Source organism: Perissodus microlepis, chromosome 13 (genome assembly GCF_051167445.1).
Source record: "Perissodus microlepis isolate ML-2025 ecotype Zambia chromosome 13, ASM5116744v1, whole genome shotgun sequence".
Taxonomy (NCBI): Eukaryota; Metazoa; Chordata; class Actinopteri; order Cichliformes; family Cichlidae; genus Perissodus; species Perissodus microlepis.
This window is the reverse complement of record NC_140473.1, coordinates 9,675,844-9,700,672: the sequence shown is the minus strand read 5'-3', so window position 1 is coordinate 9,700,672 and position 24,829 is coordinate 9,675,844. Positions and strand designations below refer to the sequence as shown.

Sequence of the window (24,829 nt, the reverse complement as noted above, 5' to 3'; positions counted from 1 at the left end):
CCGACATATTGCTGTGACACAGTAAGCCTCAACAGCAAGAGAAGAAATCCCATGGTGTTATGTGGAAAAAAAGACACAACCTTTTTACGATGAAGAAAGAAACAAGATAGAACACCGACCACCACACAAATCATATTCAGTAGAATTCACACAATACCGAGGAAGTGGGTCGTATGAGGAGGGGAGGGGGGGATGGAAGAAAAAAGTTTCACAACATCACACACAACAGACACAATGCAGAGAACATCCCACTGTCTTTTATAGAGTGCTAGAGGACCACACAACAACATTGAGACGATGAAATGCCGATTGCACTAGTTAACCTCTGTGTCATGGTACCCTAACACTCTACTCAACACTGCGTTTAACCCTGACCCGCTGGGGAGGGGGGAGAGGGTTGAGAGGTAGAGGTGAGTGTAGCAGCACTTAGGTTGGCCATTCAGTGTTAGCTCACATTCAAATGTCACATTGAAGGATTGGAAGTTTTGTTTGATTGTTAAAAGACTTCAAATTGGTTAAAAAAAAAAAAAAAGAAATAAAAAAATCAGGCTGTCTGTAGATCTGTTTGAGAGACAGACAGCTGGGGGACAGACAGACAGGGGATTTTGGTCAAAACTGAGAGAGAGGAAGCTGAGGAGTGAATCCGCATCAACCCGATACTCAGTTGTGTTTCTGCCACTAGATGGCCCAGTGCTCTTCATAATCAGAGTACTGACCATGGCACTGGTTCACACGAAGCAGAATTGTGAGGAAGGGTTACTGCTGCGGGGACACCCATGTAGGCGGTGATCCCATGAGTTAAGAGATGGATTTTTAAAAATTTGTTTTTTTGGTCTGTTTTCTTTTGAATTAGGGTGAAAATAGACGTTTAGGTGATTTCTCCCCAGGTCCTGTCTTACCTGACGTTCCAGCCACAGTAGTGCACCAGGTAGAGCACCTCTCCCCCCTCCACGTCTGCCTCTTTCACAGTGGCCTCGTACGTCTTCAGATTGCGGCCTCGCCCATACCTCACCTGCACCTTCATCCCCGGGGGGTAACACTCAAACTCCTCCCCTTCCTCCCCCTCCTGACTGCTGTCATCCCTGCAAGAAAAACAGTTCAGCACTTCCTGGCCCTAGGCTATAACACCACAAAAACCACCACCCTCACCCATCCACCCCCAACTCGCTGCCTGCTGCTATAACAAGCCTGTTTTCTAGTCTATTTGCTCCACCCTTGCCTTTCCCTGTCCCATTACAACACTACACCTTCACCTGCACAGAAACATAAGCTGCCTTAGCTCTAGTCCAGCTGCATCATTAATAGAAAAGCCAGTCAAAGAACAGTACATGAAGTGTTTCAGCAAAAAAACAAACAAAACACATCATTCTTTATTCTTTCATAGTAAAAATTAATGATGATAAGAAATCACACTACTGTTATGCTGTCTAACCCCACACACACACACACACAGGGGATTCTCATTCACCCTCGTACGCACGCTGTAAAGAAACAAAGCAGCCACAAGAAGGAGCTAGAGGGAAACAATCAGGAGATATAGGGGTGGTGCAGGGGTGTCAGTAAGTGTTTTAGGCGCCAGGGGGCCTCGTGGGGTGGGTTAAGCATGGCAAAGCGCAACGGGACAGGCAACGCAGCAACTTAAAGCGAGGCTACAGCACTGAGAGGAAGCATGGCTGCGAGGTCCTAGTCGGCCCGCTGCGACAAACAACATCTACAGCACAGCACGCCTCACAGTCCCTCCCAAACTTAGCTCCTCAGAACGTGCAGACGGGCTTATTTCCAGGAGCCGACTGATTTTTAAAAACATTTCCACCCCTGATTGAAAAATAAATAAAACACACAAATATCACGTAGATTAAGACTCGGCTTGCTCAAAATGAGCACAATTCAACTGCAGTGGTCATCATTATGAGTAAAAGCCAAAAGGTCAACAGTCCAAGTGAACTTTTCAGCAAAGCCGTTGAGAAGGCTTCATCGTAAAAATAAGCACCTGTCCAGCAAGAACTCAACAATAACTCATCGATGTCTCCTACTAATGCATCGCCTTCTCGTTTAAGCTCACAGTAAGCTAGTTTCAGTGGCTACACGCCGTCTGTGCTGATGCTGGAATGAAAACGTGACCCTGACACAACACCGGTCTGTTCCAGTTTACAGCCTGTAAACATCAAACAGGTTTGATATGATCAGAAAAGCTCAGATCAGATCAGCCTGCGGCTTGTCCACTGAGTGCATCTGTAAACTCGTAATCTGCAAGGACGTTGATCCCGACAAAGCCGAAGGATCAAGGAGACTTCTGACTGTCACAGAGGTCACAAGTGGTCTTCTATCAGCAGGTACCTGTGGCCACGGTTGGTATAAACTACAGATAACCTCCTCATAACGTGCAGGAATTTTGCAGTCCTTCAGTCAGACACAGAGACTCAGTAAACCAAGAACCTGTTTTCTAGCTTTCAGCAGTCCAAACAACACAGCTGTACATCTGTCACTGTGGACGTTGAACAAACAGGTCTGAGCTGGACAAACGGCGCTAATCACAGGAAGCAACAGGGAAAATGCGACTGCTGAGGCCAAACTGTACAACAATCCATTTACCAACACTCAGAGTTTTCCTCTAAAAGCATCTCAAGCACTGTATATATAAAGATATATACATATCTCACAACTGGAGGGTTAATGCATCTATGACAACATTCACACACATGGAACATTTAAATAAAGCTGAACACTGAAAGCCAAAAAGATGAGAGAAAAGACAGGAAGAGGGTGGCAGAGAGAGAGATCAGGAAAGGGCAGGAATCAAGAAGAGCACAGCCATGTTGTGCACTGAGTGAGAGAGGCTCGGCATGGTCAAACAATCCCAGCGAGCGAGAGACAGCGAGAAAGCACAGCATGACATGCCAGGTGAAAGGTAGCAGTCAGGCTTTGGTGCTCTAAGATGTCTCTGCCAGCCGATGTCGACTAAGCAACAAGGAATAATAATAGCACAAAGGGCAGTGGATAAGAGCTTAGTTAGAGGAGAGAGAGAGGAGAGCGCGCCTCTCTCTGGTTAGCAGGTAAGAGTATACGGCGTATTAGTACTTTTAAGGTCAGAAGGATCACTGCTCCTCATCTGCTAATGGTGTTCTAGCATCGTGCTGCCACCAAGGAAAGCAAATACCTCGAGTCCTTTTGCATTCTTATTTTGCTTTCACATGGAATAGTTTTACCATGCAGGAGCTCATGTTTGTGCCCTGACCATACGTTTTGTTTTTTAAGCAACTGTGGAGGAGGGAGCATCCCCTTCAGTGAACCTACCCAGAGTTGTCCTTGCTCTCCTGCTCCTCATCGTGCTCCTCCTTCATGTCGTCGGCTCCGAGGCGAGCCGTCGACGAGCCCTCGTCGGCGTCGGCTTTGTGCGGACCGTCCTCTTCTTCGTCATCGCCATCGTTTCCGCCCTCTTTCCCCTCGCTTTTCGATGTTTCGGATTCCGTTTTACTCGGGGTCGAATCAGGTTTCTCGTCCTGCGAGAGAAGGACGCTTTATTATTGTGAAGGTTATAGACTGAGAACCTTCACAGACATGATGCTTTATTATGAGAAACATGGGAGGTGTGCAGAAATTCATCTAAAATAACAGACAGCACTCGGGATAATGCACCTTGCAGATAACGGGCTGTGTGCTACAAGGTTCTCCGTCCACTTGGGCTTTCGGCTCTTCGGAGACTGATGACGTAGGAGCCGTTTTCCCTGCCTCCCCCTCAGGTTTCGCCTCCCCCTTGGTCCCCTGCTTCAAAGGGAGGTCCATTTTGAATGTGATGGCAGTGGAGGTGCAGTATTCCTCAAATCCGTATAAGTACCTGCGTGATGAGACATTCAACACATCCAATAAGATTTTCCAAAGTTTAATCTTACTGCTCCAAAGCGTGCGCACGCCGACACACCTGCGCCGCTCAGAGTTAATCACACAAAGATGAAAAGCAAGTCGATTGGAGGATTTTGCATTTTGAAAGCTTTCGAGCTGTGGAGTGTCTGTACGTACTTGCGGTAAGCACATTTGACGTTGTAGCCAGCAGCTGAGTTGAGCACGGGGATTCCCAAATCCTGATAGACTTGCTTCCAAACAGAACCGCTCTCAATCTGCTCAACGAGGGAGACAAAATTCAGAGAGAGTCGACACCAAACGAAACGAGAGCGACATCAAACTGCTCTCAGGGGCGGGCAGTAGCACTCACATTGTCAAAACCTCCCAGTTTGTGCACCAGCCTGTAGAGCTTGAACAGGTTGAGGTTCCTGTAGCCCAGAACCGGCCGCTTGTTAATGGGAGTCCCTGAAGAGGAGAAGCAGAAGGCATAGGTGGATGTGGTAAGAAAAGCAGCACAACATGTTTGTCTGCTGGAGAAAATTATGATTTTTCTTTTTAATAGGAAAAAAAAAGAAGACAAAATTCACAACCCGTCTCACAAATGAAAATAAACCTCAAACATCACACTGGTCCCTGCCCTGCTCTCACCTCTGTCTTCCATGAACTTGTAGAGTTGTTGCAGAAAGTTCTCCCTCTCCTCGGGGAACGGCTCCACCTCCTCCTGCAGACAGGAAACAAGACAGTTTGGCATCTCTCTTTTTTTCTTTTTTTAAATCTGGGAGGTTGTAGGATAAGAGGATAAGTGCGCTCTGCTGTCTCTACCTCCTCCTCTTCACCACTTGCATCCTCCTCCTGCTCCTCCTCTTCGTCGTCATCATCCTCTTCGCTGCTGGAACTTTCCTCTTTCACTTCTGTCTTCCAGATGCTGGGCACGACCAGCTGCCTCTGGAACTCCAGGGCTGCGTCCAGCGCTGAAAGAGCGGATTAATCGAACCTCGTAAACACTTCTTGGAGCTGTGCGTGCATCACTGCATGCTCAAAAGACACACTTATACCTTTAAAAATGTGTTCTACACTATATACAACAATAACAATAATACGCCCACATAAAAGCTACAGTATAAAAAAGACTCTGGAAGCATGAAAACCTGCCAGTGTTTGCACAGTGACGCACAGCAGCTGAAGCATCCAGCCACAGTGTCACAGGTGGGTTTTAGCAGTATCTAACCACCTCGGCAGATGCTTGTTTTACGCTTTTGTAACGCGGAAAATATCACAGTTGTGAGTCAACCACCTGTGAATATCAAGACGGGGACAATACAAAGCTGTTTGCTAAGTGCAATTACGAGAGTACGAGCTCAGTGGTGGAAAAAAATTCTAATAAAATGAAAAATAATGTAGCACTTTTACAAAAAACGTTTAGTGAGGACTTTAAAAATAGACTGCAGAGTGACAGGAGCTCTCCACCGCTGCGTTCTCTCCAGAACATAAACAAAACTTCTCTGGTCTTCCACTCTGCGAGTGTTTTCTGCCAAGTGTGTCAGCGTACAGAGCGGCCCGCAGACGGCTGATAAAAGGTATGCTCTGCTGCGCACCACTTCTGTAGCACGACTTCAAACTCACCGGGTTTGAGGCTCGCGTCAGCCTTTGGAGGGCAGCTGCTGTCGAACTCACGGACGTCCTTCTGTAGCACCATGTAACTGCAAAAAATTAATAAAAATATAGCAACTCTGATTAGAAAGGTGCACAGAATGTGTGGAAAATGTACAAAATGCTGCAAAAAAAAAGTTTTCTTAAAACAACAAAGTCCAAACAGCTCAGAGCTCTACCGTGTAGTCTTATTCATTAAAACAACCTTACAGCTGTGCACCAATCAAAGCCTCCAAAAACCTGAGCGGTCACAGACTACTTTCTTACAGCATCCCTAAAGCGGCTGGGCACAGTCAGCTGCTGGCGATTTGGCAGACACACGGATCAGTGAAGCTTGTAAGCTGAAAGCAGTCAGGGGTTTGGCTGGTGAGCAATGTGAGGCGATTTGCTGTGGTATCTGTAGGCAGCTGAGCAGATCCAATGACTAGATTTGTCATGGAGTGAAATTTTAAAGAAACAAGTGTATAAAAGCTAAACGACCTCATACTGAGAGAACGGCTCAGTTTCCTGGCATTTCCTTAGATAATCACTACAAACACTGCACTGACAACGACACCTGTCTGTAACTCGGAGAAACCACGTGCAGGTTTGTTTAGCTGAGGTTTAAAACCCACTCACGCTCATTACACTGTCTTTTTCTGTTGCAGGTTAAAAAACACAGACAAGGTGGCAAGCTGGCTAAATGGGGAAAAAAAGTGGAAACAGGAAAGACTTGCCAGATCTGGTTACTGTAGTAACAGTGGAAACAGTAAAACCACTTCCTGACAACTCCCGCCTCACCCCTGGATCTGACCTTCCTTTCCCTCAAAATGTTTTTCAAGCCATTGTTTTTTTTTTTTGAAAGACATGTTCAATGGTTATTAGTAACAATACACAACTCTCCTGAGGAAAGCGAACACACTGACCCCGGGCGCTGTGCGGGAGAGGTCACGTGGCTTATGGATGTAAACCCCTTGTTCAAAAAACAAACCACACCAGCCTGATAATAGCTGAGAAGAGGTTGTCAGAAAAGATAAAAAGTGGAATAATAAACAGTGTGTGCAGAAGAATGGAAAAGGCACTTGAAAGCAGTAAAAGGGCTAAAGGAAATCACGCAGCACTGCAGCGACAGAGAGGATTCAGCAATCAAATGTGCTTAAAATGTGTTTTCTTATGTCTCGCTACTACACTCTAAAAATGCTATGCGTAACAATAATGATACACATGTTGGAAATTTTGCTTCATGCATATGAGAGCAAACCGATTGGAGACTGAAACAAACTGAAAAATCTCATTACAATCATATAGATTTTCCTCCTCCTTTCATTTGCTGTTTTTTGCAATCTCACCTGGATGCACAGTAGCGCTTTCAGCAACTTAAATCAAATAGCTGCAGAGCAGAAAGAAAAAGTACTCCGATGTGATTCCACTTGCAAACAAAACAAAAAAAAACACCACACAGGTTTTTCACAGGGTGCCCTCGGTCAGAGAGGAAATACTTCACAGCCGTACAACTTCCAGCTGGTCTCCGATTTATCATTCTTTATCTTATCCCTTTCATCAGCTCTACCTTTAACCGAGTGATAAGACTTCCTGTGCTGCATATTTGTCTTCAGCCGCAGATTAAGGAGGTCACGCCGGCGACTCGCTCAGGATTCTTTTTGAAGCAAGTGTATTTAGTCATTGCGGGAATTCAAACAGACAGGAAAGTAGTCTTTGGAGCGGGCGAACAAGCGCCAGATTAATTTATGCTGAGTGTGGGCTATGTTTCTACCCACATGAAGAAACGCTGCAGTAACACAACCGCCAGCTGAGCGCACATTCTTGACAGGACTTATTTCTTTCTTTACCACAGACAAAACAATCTGGCTGTGTGGTTCCACGCCGAGGGCAGGCTGCAGGGAAGCTACACTACCTCTCCACACCAGTAACTCACAGCCTCAGGACAAATAAAATAACAATAGGCGATGCTGCTGAGGAAGGCTGTGTGCTTGAGGCCTATATGAGCCTATATTCCTCTAATCAATGGAGATTTGAATTCATTCACTAAACACACGCACAATTACTTAGTCAAGAAATACAAATGTTATCTGACAGAGCCACAATGGCCGTACTTTACATTAGTATTAAATGGTTAGTGTGCAAATTGACTTACAAACAAAAATGAATCAAGAACAACTTATATAAATGATCAAGGGCCAGCGCAAAGCATCTGCACGCCACAGCTTTACTACCTCTTAGTTTTGTGGCCGACGAGCGGCCCAAGTTCCCTCTGTCTCACTTTTCATTGATTGCGTCATAAATTATGCTGGATAAGCTACTAATAATGACTAGTGCAGAAGCAGCTTAACACAACAGAATGTAAATGTGGCTTTGGGCGAATTATTAATGACTCACAATTTTCCATCCTTGAACGAGCGCACAAAGACGTTGTCCTTCTTCACGGTCATGTCTTCGTGGCAGTCGGGGGAGATGACCTTGTTGCACAGAAACAAGAGAAAGTCAGAAAAAGGTCACGTGAGGTGGTGCTGAGGCAATAAAAAGAAGAAGAATAGGGGAGGGGTGGGGGTGTATCAGAGAATGACTTAATTACTAAAGCGGTTTCAGCAAAAGGGCACACTGATTGATTACAAAATGTGCTGCCTATGATACAAAATCAAACTAGCCGGAGAGATGAAGCGCGAGAGATGACGAGGAGTGGGCACCCGCCAGCATCATTAGCAGCTGGAGCTGAGGAGGAGGAGGACTAACGTGAGGGCTGCTACTCCTGCCGGGGTCTAACCCAAAGGAAGCAGCGCATTTCCAGCAGGCCTGCGTACACTCGGGCTCACGGGGTTGGATGCTTTCACTTCAGGTCCATGACTCACGCCTGCTGTGTGATTTCGAGCTCTGTCACATACGCTCACACGTGCACGCTCGTGTCTTAGAACTTTTACATAACAAGGCCACCCAAAAGAGCCCCTGTCTATCACAGCCGCGCATCATCTGTTGCTACTCCACCCCTCTGCCATATGGTTGCAGTGTAAACAATGACAGGCTACTGTGCAGTGCACTTCTCTCAACTGTCACAAGGAGGCAGCATGGAGCTCAGTCAGTAGCAAGCCAAGAACAACAAATCCTGTAGGCGGGGCCCCTGCTGACTACACAGTAAAAGGGACAGCTTTCCCCACCCTCTCCTATTCTCCCAGTTCTACTTGTAACACTAACACAAACAAACAAGGCCTGTCACTATTTCATTGTGCGCTAACGGTGACTGAGAGTTACAGCTGGGTGGATGGAAATGGATAGGCAAAGACTGAAGACATCAAACTGATGTCTGTCTGACATTTCGCACACATCATGGAAAACAAGTCGGGGGTTTTTTCTTCTGCAAAATAAGACTCGAGCTCTTTTTCGTCCTTCAAGTCGGAACATGAAGTCTGTCTGGCTATGAAATGTTATTACATGCATATTACAGCATTTGATGGAAGGCAAATTCTAGCACAATAACATAATCCTGCTGAGTGCTGAGGTTACATAAGCAGGCATTTTGATGAAACTGCATAATGCCGTGACTTCACTGGAAGCCCGGCAGCAGCAGCAGCCCCCGTTCCTCCACAGCGATGCTGCAGAGAGCAGCAAAGGAAGGAAAGCTTATCAGCTCACCAGAGCAGGATACCACGTAGTCTTCTTTTTGTCCCCGGTGGGAACCCCTTCCACGCAGACCACCTTGCCAAACAGGTCTTCATTCTGCCGCTGATCGCTCTCCTCCTCTTCACTGGAGGATGAGGACAACTCCTCCTCTTGACTGTGGGAGGAAGGGAGACTTTGCTCAATGGAACGGCACAGCGAGCATTCATATATTACACCATTTACACCATTTTACCTTCATTACAGGAATTCAAGTATACCACGTGAGAGCTGCTGTTGATTTTAAAAGCCACTTAGCAAAAATGCCCAACATTCCAAAGTAATGAATCTGATTCTGAGTATTTGCTGCTTTTCTCTGTGATATGCAATATAATATAATAAAGAGGCGCCGTGAATGGTCGTATTCCATTTATATTTCAGTTACAGAAAACTGCGTGTCTCAATTTAAAAAAGGGAAAAAGGGGGAGGCAGATGATTTCTGATAACCAAGTCATCATTTAACTGCTCCTCAGATTAAAAACAACACCTCCACCAGTCTCCACCTAACAATCCATCATTGTCTTATCATGTAGCACAGTGAGACATAAGGTTGCCTCTACTGATGAGCTCACTCATTAGGATCGGTGGGTAAAAAGGAGCCGGCTCGCTGTGTGCCGTCTGACACTCTTCCTGATGCTCGGGCAGAGCCCTGACAGATAGCCTCGTCTCTGAGTGATCATGCAGGAAGCACCGAGAGGCAAACAGACCCTGCTTTTCTCTTTTTATGGCTCACGGGGCTCTGAGCACAGCTCTATGTACATATACACACACGCAGCATTTGGCACCACTCAAGAGCAGTAAATCAGCCAGGCTGCTACTATTACAACAACAACAACAACTAAGCTGTGAATCAAAGTCACAAAGAAAACACTAACTCTTCAATGAGGCACAGACTATTATTCATTTAGGGAAAAAAAAGAAACGTTTTCTCCACTTGTAAAGACTGATGTTGCAGGGATTGCTTTACAGTTGTCGCTGCTTTTAAAGGCAGCAATTTAAATAAACACATTCTGAGATACACTCGCTTTTTCCTGTTGGAGGAGACGATTGATGGCACTCTTACCACCAAACAACATGGGTAACAGCTCTCCTTATGCTCCTTAAAAAACAAAGTAAAATAAGCCTTAAAGCAACCTAAAAATATCATTAATTAACAGCTCGTCTATTTCTTGGCATAGTCAGTGACTCCTTCTCTGTCGTCTGGCAAACTCACAGCTACATAAACTTATTTCCTCTGTTTCCTGTGTTTATGTTAATGCATATTTCTCCTTTCATTTAACTCAGGAGGGCAAATTAGCATGTTTTCCAACAAGTCAAACTATACACCCCCCCCCACCCCCCCCCTTTTTTAAACAACAACTTAAAAGCAGGCCTTGTGGCTGCTATCTTTACAGAGCAGCCAATCCCTGCAGTTCAAAAGCTGAAACACTATTAGTGCACACTAAAGAAACAAAAGGTCCGAGGTGCTAATGTGCAGCTGGGACCGCTCCGAGTCAATATTGCATCAATGCTTAGAGTAATATTGACTTCTCTGGGCGCCATTAGCAAGAGAATAAGATTATCTAGCCAAGTGTCCTCTTTATACCAGAGAAGAGCTACGAATATACCCAGCACCAAAAAAAAAAAAAAAGACCCTCAGCAGTTCTTATTCCCCCGATGAAAACTGTGCCGTCTCCCAGGAGCAGGGACATCAGAGCATAAAACACTCACTGCAACATTAGACTCAAAGCAGGGAAAATTAAATAAATAATTTTTAAAAAAGAGATAACGTTCAGCAGGACTGTGCCACGCTCATTCTGCCTCTCCAGCATGCATGCGCACACACTCAGGGAGCCTGCTATGATTAAGGAGCTGGATGAGGCAAGCAGGCTCTCTCTCCTTCCAGGCCTCGGGGGCTCTTTATGAGGGGATGGAGATGAGAGTAAATCTTTCATTTCAACTGCTGTCAGCACACTTAGAGCAGGGCGAGCCTGTTTCTGATGGCAGAGGATCGGAACAGAAAATACCTTCCCACTGGCATCACAGGCCTCTGATAAGATGAAGCTAAATATGAGCGCTGCGGGATTGAGCACAGAGACCCGTGGACGATACTCACATTGGGTTTGATCGCCGACCGCGGTTCCCCTTCTTGCCGATGACGGGTGTGCCGAAGTGCTCGGGATTGGTGAGAGGGAGTCGGTCAAGTGTCTGCGGTGGAGAGAACACAACCGGACAAAAAGGTTTACCCTCTATTCGCACACTTATAAATGGATTTAGACACAAAATGAGCTTCATTTCCCCAGAAAGCAGAGATGAGGCTTTTATGGGACTGAGGGGCAGTGCGATACTTGCCTCGCTCTCCGCAAAGTGACGCGCTCCTTTCAGGCAGAGGGAGGAACGCCTCAGGGTCTTCTCATCGCCGTCATCAAACACTGCGGAGATAAAAGACCAACTATCAGACTGCGAGCCCACCGGTACCCCCGCGCCCACACAAAAACAAACTCAAGCACAGACAGACTCCTGCCTCAGTTACAAAATGCCATCGCGCCTCAGATATACTGCAAACAAATGATGCTCGTCTTTTAAGGCTCATACGTTCTCCAGCAGGCAGCCACGGTTACTTTCAGCTCACAGATTTACTCGAGCTTCAAGGACCCTCTGCTACACAGAGCTGAGTAAACAGCAAAATAAAGACGTGAGGAGAAGCGTCTCAATTTAATTCATATCTCTCTGATATTTTATCCATAAATGAGCAGCCATTTGTAAAATGCACTCACACGTGAAACAGCACTAAATCTAACATTAAATTTAATAATAATGACCTCAAGGACTCTTAAAACAGTCTCTTGAATCCCTGGGTTGTTCATTGTTCAAACGTACTTGTAGACAACAATGAGGGGAACACTTGAGGTAACTTCAACAGTGAGTTATGTTTTTGTTTTCCCCACTAGCGAATGAAAAGAATGAAAATGTGCCGAGATGAGTGTTTTCAAGGCGCAGAAAACCCCCACGGGTGCTCTTAAGTGACGAGCAGCTGCCGAGAGACTGGAAAGCTTTGCAGCAAGTCTATATGCTGTGTACTCTGGATTATCCAACAATGTAACTGTGTGCTCTTGACAGACTCGCAATTACAAACTGTGGGCACAAAAAAACAAAAACAAACCCCAACACCAAATCTGTTCAGTTAGAAGCTAAAATGTGGGATTTTTGATGTTCTCACCACCCTGTCATATTTATTTTGAACTTTTTATAGAGCAAATGATTGATATCACACTTCATCCCCTACATGTAGCATCACCAGCATTTCTCACTTGCTATCTTGTGTTATATTACAGTGATTCCCGTCTTTTTGACCCACAGTGTTCTTCTGGTTGTTCTTTCTGGTGTTAAGATTAGTTTAGTTTAAACTTCATGTATTCATACATGGATACTCTAAATTATCCATTGTTTTAGCTAACTATATACTAATTGCTAATAAGACACTTTTGGTTTCCGCTATTTAGCCAAATACACCCACTGGCCACTTCACCATCTGTTAAAGTGCTCATTAATGCTAGTACATAATCAGGCAATAACATGACAGCAGGTGATTTAAGTGACTGGGATTTTCCCATATAACCATCTCTAAGGTTTACAGAGAACGATCTGAAAAAGAGAAAAGATCCCAGGAGGCACAGTTCTCTGGGGGAAAGTGTCTTGTTGATGTCAGAGGTCAGAGGAGAATGGTCAGACTGCTTCAAGCTGATAGCAAGGCAACCAAGGGACATCAAACCCTGAAGCAGATTTGCTACAGCAGCAGAAGACCACACCGGGTGTCACTCCTGCCAACTAAGAACAGGAAACTAAGCCTACAGTTCACACAGGGTCACCAACCAGTGTAAACAACATGAAAGCATGGGGAAATGGAGAATCACATCATGGATATGCAGCTGACGCCATCATGTAAATATGGACCAAAATCTCTAAGCGATGTTTCCAAAAACTTGTTGAATTAAGGCAGTTCACAAAGCAAAAGTAGGTCCAGCCCAGTATTTGTCCTGTGGTTTCTTAGAGTAGTGGTTTACACACTGGCCTAATGATCCCAGCAGGAGACTCAAATCCCACTGGGGATGCGTCAGGAAGGGCATAAGGTGTAAAATAAATAAATAGTTTTCAAATGAAATATGTGGAGCTACCTGCTGAGGTGAATAAGAGAGCAGCCAAAAGTATCAGCACAGTTAATCTTTCCATGCACTAGGGCTGCCACGATTAGTCGACTAGTCACGATTACATCGACTATCAAAATCGTCGACGACTGATTTAATAGTCGACGCGTCGTTTGAAGCTTTGTAAGATCACAAAAGACGCAGGAATAAGTAGTAGGATTTAAGAGTGTAATAACGGACTGAAACAGAAGATGGCAGCACTGCATGTACAAGGATGTCAGCTGCCGTTAAATCCCGAAGAAGAAGAAGAAGTAGCTCTGTCCCAGAATTCATAGCGCAGCCCAGCTCAGTTTCCAACAATGGCGGCAGCTAGTTAGTTTTAATATTACTCTTATTATTCTTTCTGGGTCACAAAATAAACGTTTAAAATATTTTCAGGCGAGAATGTAACTGTGTAAATCTCAAATATCTGCTCAGTTTATCAAGACACCACATATTTTCAAAAGCGCTCCGACGTTTTCGGAGACGTCTGTTACCCGCTAGCTCGATAGCTAGCCGGGGGCAAGGCTCACTAGAGCCGTGAGAACACCGGACTCCCGGCAAATCGTTTTCAAACCCACCGCCGTCTTTCGCTACTCAGGTTAAACATGATATATAAGTCATTTAGATAACTTAAAAATGTTATTGTTTGGCTTTTTTTTAGTATTTTATTTGTTCCTGAGTAAATCGGTTTGGCTGAGATTAAAGTTATAGTTTTTACACAGCTGAATAAACGTCAAGCAGACAGCTGATTATCAGAAGTGTGAGATGCTCGAGAATATACTCCGATGTCCCGTTGTATTTTAGATAGCAAGGAGTTTATTAAACTTCACCGAAACAATCTGCAAATTTCATTAGAATTTAATAAACTATCATCTTGTCTTTATTTTTAGTTAGCACGTACCTTAAACACTTAAAGCTGTAAGCTAATGATAGTTATATAAGAGCAGACATGCTGGTGCAATAAGCTGTACGTTTTACGTCCAATGGATGCATGATCTGATTAGTCGACTAATCGCAAAAATAATCGGTGACTAGTCGACTATCAAAATAATCGTTTGTGGCAGCCCTACCATGCACACATTCAAAACTGCAGAGGCACCACTGGTTGACGTTCCCCTTATTTAATATGTTGACTAAAATTCTCAAAGTTGTAGCAACTTCGCAGTCCAAGAAACACAAATCAGCATCCAGGATTTTCTGTCAGTGCAAACATGTTTTTTTATGATGTAGCGGTAGAGTAAAGAAGAGTGTGAGAGGAAGGAAGCAAGGTAGACAGCTTGTTATTGACTTACCAACTGTATATATACTAGCATCGGTCAGCTTATTGATTGTGGCTTCTTGGTAAACTCCATCCTGATTCTTCACCTCCACAACGGCACCCACCTGTGGGACGGATACACCGCTGTTATTCTGCCAGTCAGTGCACTAATTATTATTATATTGTGGTGATAAATCTAAATGATGTCTTTTCAAGTAATGAGAAGATGATACTGCTGCTACATAAACCCTTAATTTAGTGAAATTAAATCGCAAAGCTAATGCTTTGCTGCCCTGTGCGCTTTTATGCAAAGGGAGGGTGAAGTGTAGCTTAGATACAAACAGGAGTGAAGCTAAAAATAAAAAAATTAAAAAAAATAAGGAGTCTTAAATTCAGACAGGAGGGATTCATGACTAATACTGAATAATAATAATAGGTCTCCATCTTTCCTGCCTTACCTTTAGAGGTCCTTTGATGTTTTCATCGTGAACCTCAGCTGTGGACAGATCTGTTTTAAAGGTCACCTGGGGAAGGTGGGAGGCAACAGTAGAGTAGAATCAGTAACAGCATAAACAAAACAATTACCTAAAGATCTGACCGGATCACACCAATCATCCTCCTTACACAGGCAGCAAGTCTCTCCTAATACTGCAGGACTTTTACACAATGACTGAACCCTCAGTTGATGCCGAACAACTGACCATCCCCCGCTCTCTACATCTGCAACGTCCACCCCCTAAGTGAGCCACAGCAGATCATAATCTGATCACGCTGTGGTAATCTTGTATCTGCATGGCAACCTGGCATTACTGTGAGACAGAAAAGGCCACAAGGCAGGCACACACGCACTTAAGAGCCATCTACTGCCACGTCTTTTCCAGAGAGCATGTGCAAAAGTTTGAAAGCAACCAGAAGTGCTGGATCTTTTTAGTAGATGTGGGCAGATGGATCCAAATATCAACAGTATCGATACCAACACTAGTATTGGTATCAGATCGACATTAATGTGATAGCATCTAAAGTGATCTATTTAACAATGAATAGTTTTAAATGGATCACTTTTCCTTGAAATGGAAAAATGGATGAAATGCAAACTGACCCCCCCAATATAAGCTGCCTTTACAGGTTAGAAGTATCAGGATTGATATTGGCATTGGCAATACTGGCCCTGTGTTTACTTGGTATTGGATCAATACCAAAATTTGCAGAATTGCACAGCGTTACTGTTTATTACCGCAAACCTCCTCCCTGCTTTGTACATCCAAATGCTCATGTGCTTCCTTCTGTTTCCGGAGGGAAATTAAAGTAATTTGTTGAGAGCATATGCACAAAAAAAATTGTAACATAATTATAATGGAAAACTGGCATCACTTTTATTGACTGTGATTCAGTTTAGAATAAGTTGCCGTACAGAGGAGAGAACGGGGGCTAAAAAAAAAAAAAGTTAAGCACCTCATCCCAGAAAACAAGCCTGCGGGTAACAAATTCAGACAATGCTCGAGTCAGTTTCAAATATAACAACAGCAGAAGCAGCAATCAAGGTCTCGCTGTGAATGCACAATCAAGACAATGAATGAAAGAAATGCATACTGTAAGATTGTCAGGTAATAAAATAGGGGGGAAATAAAAAGCTTCCTCGGGTAGCATTTCATCAGTTATGGAGATAATAACATTCCCGACTGGGGGAATAAAGGAATCCCTTTCTTCTCTGAGGAAGGCAAGAGGCTCGACTCCCCCCAGACTTTAGGTAGGGTGACTCCCGCTGTCCGAGGCCTCGGCTTCAATAACGAAAGAGCGCTCTGACGACTTCCTAACTGCGAGCCGTACACACGGCGCAGCCACTTAGGCTTGATAACAAATATTGGAATAAGATATGAAACCATATTTCTGATACAACAGAGCCTCGGCACAGCAATTTTATGCTGCGAACAGATTTATGAGGAGCCAGTAGTCCTTCATGCTCCGTTTTCTCCCAGCAGGAAACGAGAGCTGTGAGAAGTGACTGCTTTATTCAAGCAAAGGTGGATTCTGTGGCCATAAACAGCTAAAAGGATGTGACACAGTAATAAAGCCCTCCACTGTTCTGATTTTTATATGTTGTTTATTTCAACATTATTTTATTATTTATGCTGAAAAAGATATGTTTCGAGAGTACACACCTTCACCATTTGTGCCTTTATAAATCTGCTTTTCTTCACCTCACATGTTCGCATCTATTTAATCGACTTTCCCTCCATTACAACTGCCTCGAAGTATCGCTTCGTGCCACACAGCAGGAGCACAGATTAACAGGACAATGATATCAATATTTAACTCCAAAAGTCAAACACCTGGCTGTTTAAAATAGGAAAACCCACATAAATATTTAATCTACAGTAACCTAATCTGAAGCTTAGAAATAGTGTCATTTAAAAAGGGGGGGAATAAATAGATAAAAGAGCAATGGTGAAGCTTTCTGGTGCCTTTTTTGCTAAAGCGACATAACCACAAGGATAAAACTGCAGACTTTGTGAGGCACCTCAAATACACAGAAGTGGAATTTTAATCAGTTTTAGGAAGGTTAGGTTACATCATGAGTGGCATTCACACGACTGAGTTAGTCAGCACTTGTTTGAGCGTGACATTTCTGAAACAGCACCATCCTAAAGAGGAGTGGGCTTTCTCTCAGTGTGGTCTGCAAGTGCTCAAAGAACCGGGAAATGTGTTTAAAAGAAGGAGCTGGTGTTCATCTGTTCTCCACGAGTACTTCGAAGCTGTTAGTACATGCAGCTTCATCCATTTACTCTTTAAATGAGTCAGAAGAACCTCACAACGAGATTTCACAATTGCTTCATTTGAGACACTCTTTTGTTTGCATGCATATAAAAATACTACAAAGACTTATATATATATATATATATATATATACTCAGCATTAGTCCTAACTGAACGCGTGTGCTTCGTTTCTGCAGTGATTGATACTAACATGGTGTTAATCGGTGTCTTACGTGTTCTCTAGCGCAGCTCAATCTTAACCACGTGTTTGTTTTTTTCCTCCACTAAGCCTTAAAAATCACTCAAAAGACACCGGCGCTGTACGCTGCAAACATCGACTTTGATAAACAAGCAGACAGAGATTAATGAACCAAAGAGCTACGAAGAAATTCATTACAGCGGAATATTCAGACTCACAACAACCACGGAATAATTGCCATGTTTCAACATTTGTGTAACCGAGCTCCACATTCACATCGCAGCTACCCGGGAAAAAACAACAAACCCTACTCTCATCTAATTAGTATGGTAATTAATTTATGAGCTGAGACTGTCCTATTAGATTCATTTCAGCCGGCATCATTTAAACTAAGAACATTGCATGGTCTACTTTGTCATGGTGTTTGTCCCCCGTCTATGAGACAAAAAGAGGACGTTATTTGATGAGTTCAGCTGGTGTGCTGGAATAGCAGAGCATCTCTGCTCTTTTGTCTCTACAGGGGGAACTACAGTGCACTGACACAGTGAAAAAGCCAGCATCCAGTCTTTGTTCCTCCCACACACTCCAGCAGAATGAGAGACAAGCAATCTGTCTCTATTGTATTATCCAGATGCTCCAGCCCCACTGGGAAATGAGATACCGTATTACGTGTATCATGCAAAACCTTCATCAGGAGGGCTGAAAACCAATGGGGAGGCGGCGATTGCTCCCGTGACCGTGACAAAGCAGGGAAGCTCCGGGTGAGAGGTACGCTCGAGGATGCAACGGGTACCGGGTGATCTCGCATCTGCCGCAGCTGGGCTCCCGATCGGCCTCTGACTGACGGCGTAAACCAGGTGGTGGGCCTCCAGCGTGTGAGCAGCACAGCTGGATTTCTGGCAACACTGGAAATAAGAAACTAATCCTGGTTTGACTGTGGCAGACTCTATTATCTAATAGAAGGATCTTTATCCAATTATCCCAGGCTAACCCGGGCTCTGAAGGAACGTTTTGGATAATGTGTCTGTGTCCAAACCAACGGCTCTGGATGCACAATAAAGCAGTGCTGTGTGATCTTGATTGTAGCCGCTTCACACAAAGACAAGAGCACCCCCCCGGCCCGGCTGCTATCCACTTCATACACAACACAGACAGATAATTAAATATTAATGTTGGATCATAAGCACTTTGAAATATGACTTACCTTGGCCTTGACTAGCCTCTTGGCAGTCTTAATCTTGGCTTCGCAGAAAGCCCCTCGGTACTTGGCGCTCACATCCGTCCCTACTGTCAGGTAGGGGGGCTCCTCCAGAGTCTGAAGAAATAAAAAAATGACACAGAGTTCAAACCCTTTTTAATACAATACAACTTAATGGCACAGGTGTATTCACAAAGCTAAAGCAGGAGGACGCACACATAAAGGCATAACAGAGTCCAGGGCAACGACGCAAAAAACCCACCCGGCTCAGTGATTCATCCATGGAATACACATACCATCTGCTCTGGGTTTTGGAAAACAAGCCTCTGAGGGAGCAAACAAAAAGGCTACTTCACTACAGCTTTGATGACTACAAAGAAGAAGCTATCCGAAACACATAGCACCATCTTGTGTCATCAATGGTTCAACACCCCCCTCCCCAGCTTCCTCCAAGAACAGATTTGCAGAGGGTAGAGTACACAGAGAAAGCAGACCTTCTGTCTATAGATGGGGGCAGATGATGTTTGTGCTTCATACAGTGTGAAGATGAATTTACTGAGGTTGTTTCACTTAGACTGGAGGAAAAAAGCCCAGCCTAACAGTGGTATATTTAGACATCTTTCTAGAATAAGAACCAAAGTGGGCCACACTTCCTGCTACTCCTGAAAGCAAGGAAAGCAGCTCAAACACATGTAGCACTTCTGCAGTACACTGAAAAAGAAGAAGACCTCTCATCTTGTCTGAATGAAATAAGTGAATGAGCGCCAGATGGAATGGAGATGCTCAAAAAGTAACAAGAACAATCAATTTCAAATGAAGTTATTCACAGCAGGAAGTTGGTTCTGCTCATTACTCATTACCATATAAAACCATTTTCCCTTGCAAATTGTACCTGTTCAATTTCACACGACAAGATGATAACTTGTAAGACTTGGTGAGATGCACACCTCTCCTTTTTTTTTTTTTCCCTTTTATCGCGACATTTTCATTTTCTACGCTTTAAGAGATTCAAACCACATAATTTGTGGGGGCTGTTCATAACAGTTGTTCATTGTTCCCACGAGGAGAGCAAAGAGTGCACAGGTTGTCATTCCAGCTAAAAACTACACCAGCGGTTAGCTGTACTTGAAGCAGTGAAGAGGAACTAATTGCTAACGCCAGCTGCATGCAGTCCACCATGGCACATACTTGTGTCATGACCGAACCACTTTTTCAGGCCTGATATGCTCCAAAGTCCTAATCCTGTCAGGATGCTTGGTAATTTGTGAGCTTTACAAATCTCAATCCTAATTAGAACCTTAACTTATTGTAACCTATCGAGCTCAGAAATGCCTAAAATGACCTGCTTCCATGGAGTGACATGGAAATGGGGGAAAAAACTAAACTCAGAGGACTTCTGCATTGATGGAGTGCACAGAAGAAACGAGCACAGCGGCTTTGGGAGAAGCAGCTGCTACTTCAACGTTCTGCAGGTGCACGGCGCCTTGTGCTGTTGGCTGCATCTCGCCTTTGAAACGTGTGTGATTTGTTTAAGCAAAAACAAGTGACAGACTGACAACTTCCTGCTACCATATCACACAAACTAGGCAGAGCAGTGAAGACATTATAAACACAGAAAACACTCATACTGCTCTAACTATCAGTAATTAGTGGTCAAACATGTAACTGCCTGCACTTTAATGGGTTTTTATTGCTATTAGATGTAGGTCTGCATTAGAATTGCCTGTAGAGCTGTCTTCAGGACATGGTGTTAATTAGTTTGTGCCGTAAAGTTAAAATCCTCCTTCTTCTTCTTTCGGCTGCTGCCTTTAGGGGTCGTCACAGCGGATCATCTGCCCCCATCCCACACTAACCCTCTGCATGTCCTCATTCACTACATCTACTACGTATTTTTCTCGTGCCTGGGAGCTCCATCTTCCACATCTTTTGTCCAAAATATCCACTATCCTCCTCTGCACATTTCCAAAGCATCTCAACCTTGCCTGCCTAACTTTGTCTTCAAACCACTCAAACTGAGTTAAACACTGAAAAGATTATTTTCACTTCAGTATACAAATGGTTGGATATATGGCCCCCAAAATCCCTCCAGAATTCTCTAACCCAATCTACCATGAGGGGGTAGAAACAGTATATGTGAGCGGTGTCAAACATGCAGCCCGCAGGCCGGTGTGGGCCTGCCACAGGGTCTAATCTGGCCCACTTGTAGTGTAAAATTTACAGTCATAGCTTTAATATCTTAACTTTACTACACAGGCTCGCATTACAAATTATTTCTTGATTTCAGCCTGACAGATATGATTTTTTTTAAATCCAATACCGATATTTGGAGATTTAAAAATCTGATATTCCAAGTGGATTATATTTATTTATTTTTCCTTTCAGAAACACAAAACATTAAACAGATTTCCCCGTTTATACTCTTGATTGTCGTGTCTGTGGCGTTCAAACCCCATGTGCTGCCTACAGGAAATCTGCAGGCTGCCCTCTAGTGGACAAACTATGCAACATCAGTACTTGTAACATCGTAGAGTGTTTCTTCAGTCTCTTTAAAAAAAAATGATTTACCAACCGCTATAAATGCAGAACGATCAACAAATAGCTAAATAATAAAGCTGACAATATCGGCCTGGAGATAAATCGGTCCTAATAAGACGTGTTGTTGAAACCGCACTTATTCTAATTATTCTTATTCTGAATGTTTACATCTTTACTTGAAAAGAAAGACAGGTTATTATACAATCGTTTCACTCTTGCAGCTCATTTTAGCCATATGTGGCCTATTAGCTAAAGCGAGTCTGCCATCCCTTGTATACCGTATATAAATAGTATGCTAATATGTAACAACAGGAGGTGATATTTCAAATAATCATCAGAAATAATCACTCTCCTGGAAACTTTACAAAAATAACTGAAGCTTGCAGCTTAGCAAATTTGCATCTTTTATGTGAAATGCTGGTAAGCTTTTTATAGTCAAACCAGAACAGGCGGCCTCGTCTCCACACTCTCTGGGATTCTGACAGATGGGATTCGGGGGCAGAGTCCAACGCCCTCCAGCCTCTCTACCTCTCCGATAAACACCTCATAAGTCTGTAGCAGTCTGGCCTGAGCACCAGTGGCCCTAGCCAACTATGGGTTTACATGACGCAGCAGCCATTTCCACTGTCTCACCAACTCTCTTGTCAGTCACGGCTGTGCCACAAAGCTGTACCACTACAGTCTTCAGACCAGTGTTCAGCCTCCTCTTTCATACTATTACAGGTCTCCTTTTGTCCTCTACGCACTAACCCACTTCCTTTCTTTCTTTCTTTTTTTTTTTTTTTAAAAGGAGAAGTCATGCTAGGGGACTCAGAAAGGGCAGTTTGGGTTATCTCAACAGCTGCGCTAGCCAAATATGCACAACCTAACCAGACAGGGCTAACAACACACTACTGAGGCCTGAATTACATTTGTCATGCTCACATTCCAACACAAACAGAGGAGAGTTTGTTGTTTCCACTGATAATGCCCTGCCACCCTGCACTGAACCACAACTATGAAAAGAAAACTCCATTCCTCGGATTAGATTGCTATTTGGCCTACAGCTGTCTGGAGAAAAAACACTGACTACTTTTATTTATTTTATTTTCATTGCTTCTGCCAGTGCTGAATGATCTTGTGTTGTTTCCCCCGCTCAGAAGATCAACCAGTCAAGATGACTAAACTCAAAGAGGTAGAATTCCTATGCCTTTGGGATGTGAAACATCCTCTCGTCAACCCATAACAACATCATGCACCTAATGAGAGCGGCTCTTTCCCAAGATTCTGTCATAAAAAAGGGACAAAAAAAAGGACTGAACAGTATTTATGATAAGCCTTAAGCGCCACTTCAGCCACTACATGCAGAAAGTCAGCATGATGATAGCAGCAGCACTACAATCAAGACCAGCTCTCTGGCTATTCACCTAGCGCTACTGATGTGGAAAATACTCTCCAGGCACATGTGCTTGATTAAACACATACAAATGTGAGTTGGCATGGGGTGACAAAACGCACCTGCAGCTACTTTTCATAGAAATACGCACCAACTCCTCCAAAAGCTGCACTCTGGCTTCGAGAGGGAAAATAATGATGTCCAAGTTGTAATTATTAGTATGCTCTACTTGGCTATCAGTCAAACATGCACACCCAGGATAATAGCCTTATGTGTAATCATGCCTTAAAAGCTATTTTCCCCCCCACAATGAGCCATCTAAAAGAAATACCAGAGGTGAAGGTGCACCACTGTTATTGGTCATAAAGTACTTCTGTCTCGGATAGAGTATGAGTGCTTCACTGATTACTGATCATCCAAAAACCTATTCGACGTTTAAGCTGTTCTGGTCAGAAAACAAAAGATATCGGTACATTAAGACAGAGCTTTGAAATCATCGCCGCTTTAACCAAAAATAAAGCAGACTGGAGTGACACTGACAGCAGCAGAATGAGATCAGTTTCTACTCAATAAAGACTCGGGTCATGAAAAATTTAACAGCCGGCTCCATGGTTGAAAATAAGCTGCTGCTTATGGCGCATTTCTTAGACAGCCTTAGTGACTATAGCATTTTCGTTCTACAACTCAGTAACAATAAAATAAAAATCCTGGCAGCTATCAAAAGGTTAAAGCTCCAGTACTGATGGTGTGGTGGGGAGGTAATGCATACATAGGGCCTCACTTTATAGGGACACTGGTAAGTCTCCAGGGATTTCTTAAAAGCCCACAGACTCTGGACACACGCAGTCTTCTGTATATCACTCTCTACCATTAAAGCCAGTCCAGCCATCCTATTCAAGAATATGCTTCCACTTTCTGTCATATTCTCAAGTTCATTTATGCTGAATTAAAAAAAGTTAGCAACAATGATGTGCTTAGAGAAAAACTTTGTAATCTAGCTGTATTCTACATGCTGTCATAGATTTCTACAGCCCATCATTTCTTGCATTTCCAGAAAATCTACATCAGGGCAACTAATGAACTTTTTTAAAAAAGAAAACCAACTCCAAATTTGATTCTTCTCATGGAAAAGCAACCCAGAGAAACGGAAAGGTGGGTCAGTGTAGCACTATACCAACCACACTGCATACTGTGCAGCACAGACTGAACAGCAGACCTGTGTAGGTACGTTTAGTTCATCAGTGCAGACACTGCAGCAGATGAAAAAGAGGAAGAGGACCCAGGAAGTTTCCTTTCCACTTCCAACATGGAGAGCGTAAGGTAGCCTATAACAGCAGAAGCATGGTTAATCTTGCTCTCACAAAGCCATGAATGATTTATTTGTTTAAAAAAAATAATGCCCAAATACTGCCAGACAATAAAAGGTTATCTAGTATTTAGTTTAATAAGATATTATTCATCTACCAAGGGTGCACCAATGACTCCGTGTCATTTATTCTTCTTGACCACAAATTCAGTCACAAAAATTCAAAATACAACAAGACACATCGCGTGACAGATTATTTCTGCACCAAAAAAAGACTTTTTCAAAAAAAAATAAAAAAAATAAAAAAATCACCAACTGTGAAATTCTGGGCTGATATTAATGTTTAAAAAAGCAATTTGGCCAAAAGATGATACCAGTGTTTTTGTTATGTAATTCCCCTTTGTGCCAAGACAACAGAGAAATTTAAAAAAATAAATAAAAAAAAATTGACAAATAACAATGCTTTTTAAAGTCTTTCAGCTCTTTGTCTCACTGTCTTTGAACATTTAACTAGCCACAAATTGCAACAAAAGAAATAAAGACGATGACAAAAAAAAAGTTGCAAATGAAACACTACTACACACAGATATTTGCAATTATTTGAGCTGATTCAACTTGCAGTCAAATATATATGAGTGATTAACTTATAATTGACGATGCAATATATTGCATTATCTTATTATGTGTAATCTAATTAAAACAGATATACGAGTTAAATTTACATTTTTAATGCTACTTTAACTCAAGGAGCATTCTCCTGAACAATCATTGACATACAGGACACTTTCCTGACATGACTTCATTTCCAAGAGTCACATGATTTGTCTCTTGTCTTTCCTGTAGCTAACAAGGCCTTCTCCTCATCATCGCCACCTTTAGGTCAAAGCATTGGGGCTTTTG

At 43.3% G+C, this 24,829-nt stretch overlaps 1 protein-coding gene across 3 annotated transcripts in view; it reads right to left on the bottom strand.

Moving 5' to 3' along the window:
* arid4b (AT-rich interaction domain 4B) overlaps positions 1-24,829 on the bottom strand; it is a 37,026-nt gene that overhangs the window by 5,275 nt on the left and 6,922 nt on the right. For 2 of the 3 annotated variants that reach the window (XM_084949665.1, XM_084949666.1), the window contains exons 3-17: positions 18,720-18,830; positions 15,021-15,086; positions 14,597-14,687; positions 11,470-11,549; positions 11,234-11,325; positions 9,115-9,256; positions 7,867-7,946; positions 5,464-5,540; positions 4,663-4,811; positions 4,489-4,561; positions 4,211-4,305; positions 4,018-4,115; positions 3,637-3,835; positions 3,295-3,500; positions 900-1,082 (exon numbers count right to left, since the gene is read on the bottom strand). In XM_084949665.1, the coding sequence (XP_084805791.1) occupies positions 900-1,082; positions 3,295-3,500; positions 3,637-3,835; positions 4,018-4,115; positions 4,211-4,305; positions 4,489-4,561; positions 4,663-4,811; positions 5,464-5,540; positions 7,867-7,946; positions 9,115-9,256; positions 11,234-11,325; positions 11,470-11,549; positions 14,597-14,687; positions 15,021-15,086; positions 18,720-18,830 (1,742 nt within the window). The remainder of the gene's footprint in view (positions 1-899; positions 1,083-3,294; positions 3,501-3,636; positions 3,836-4,017; positions 4,116-4,210; positions 4,306-4,488; positions 4,562-4,662; positions 4,812-5,463; positions 5,541-7,866; positions 7,947-9,114; positions 9,257-11,233; positions 11,326-11,469; positions 11,550-14,596; positions 14,688-15,020; positions 15,087-18,719; positions 18,831-24,829) is intronic. The other variant, XM_084949667.1, reaches the window with a different exon arrangement.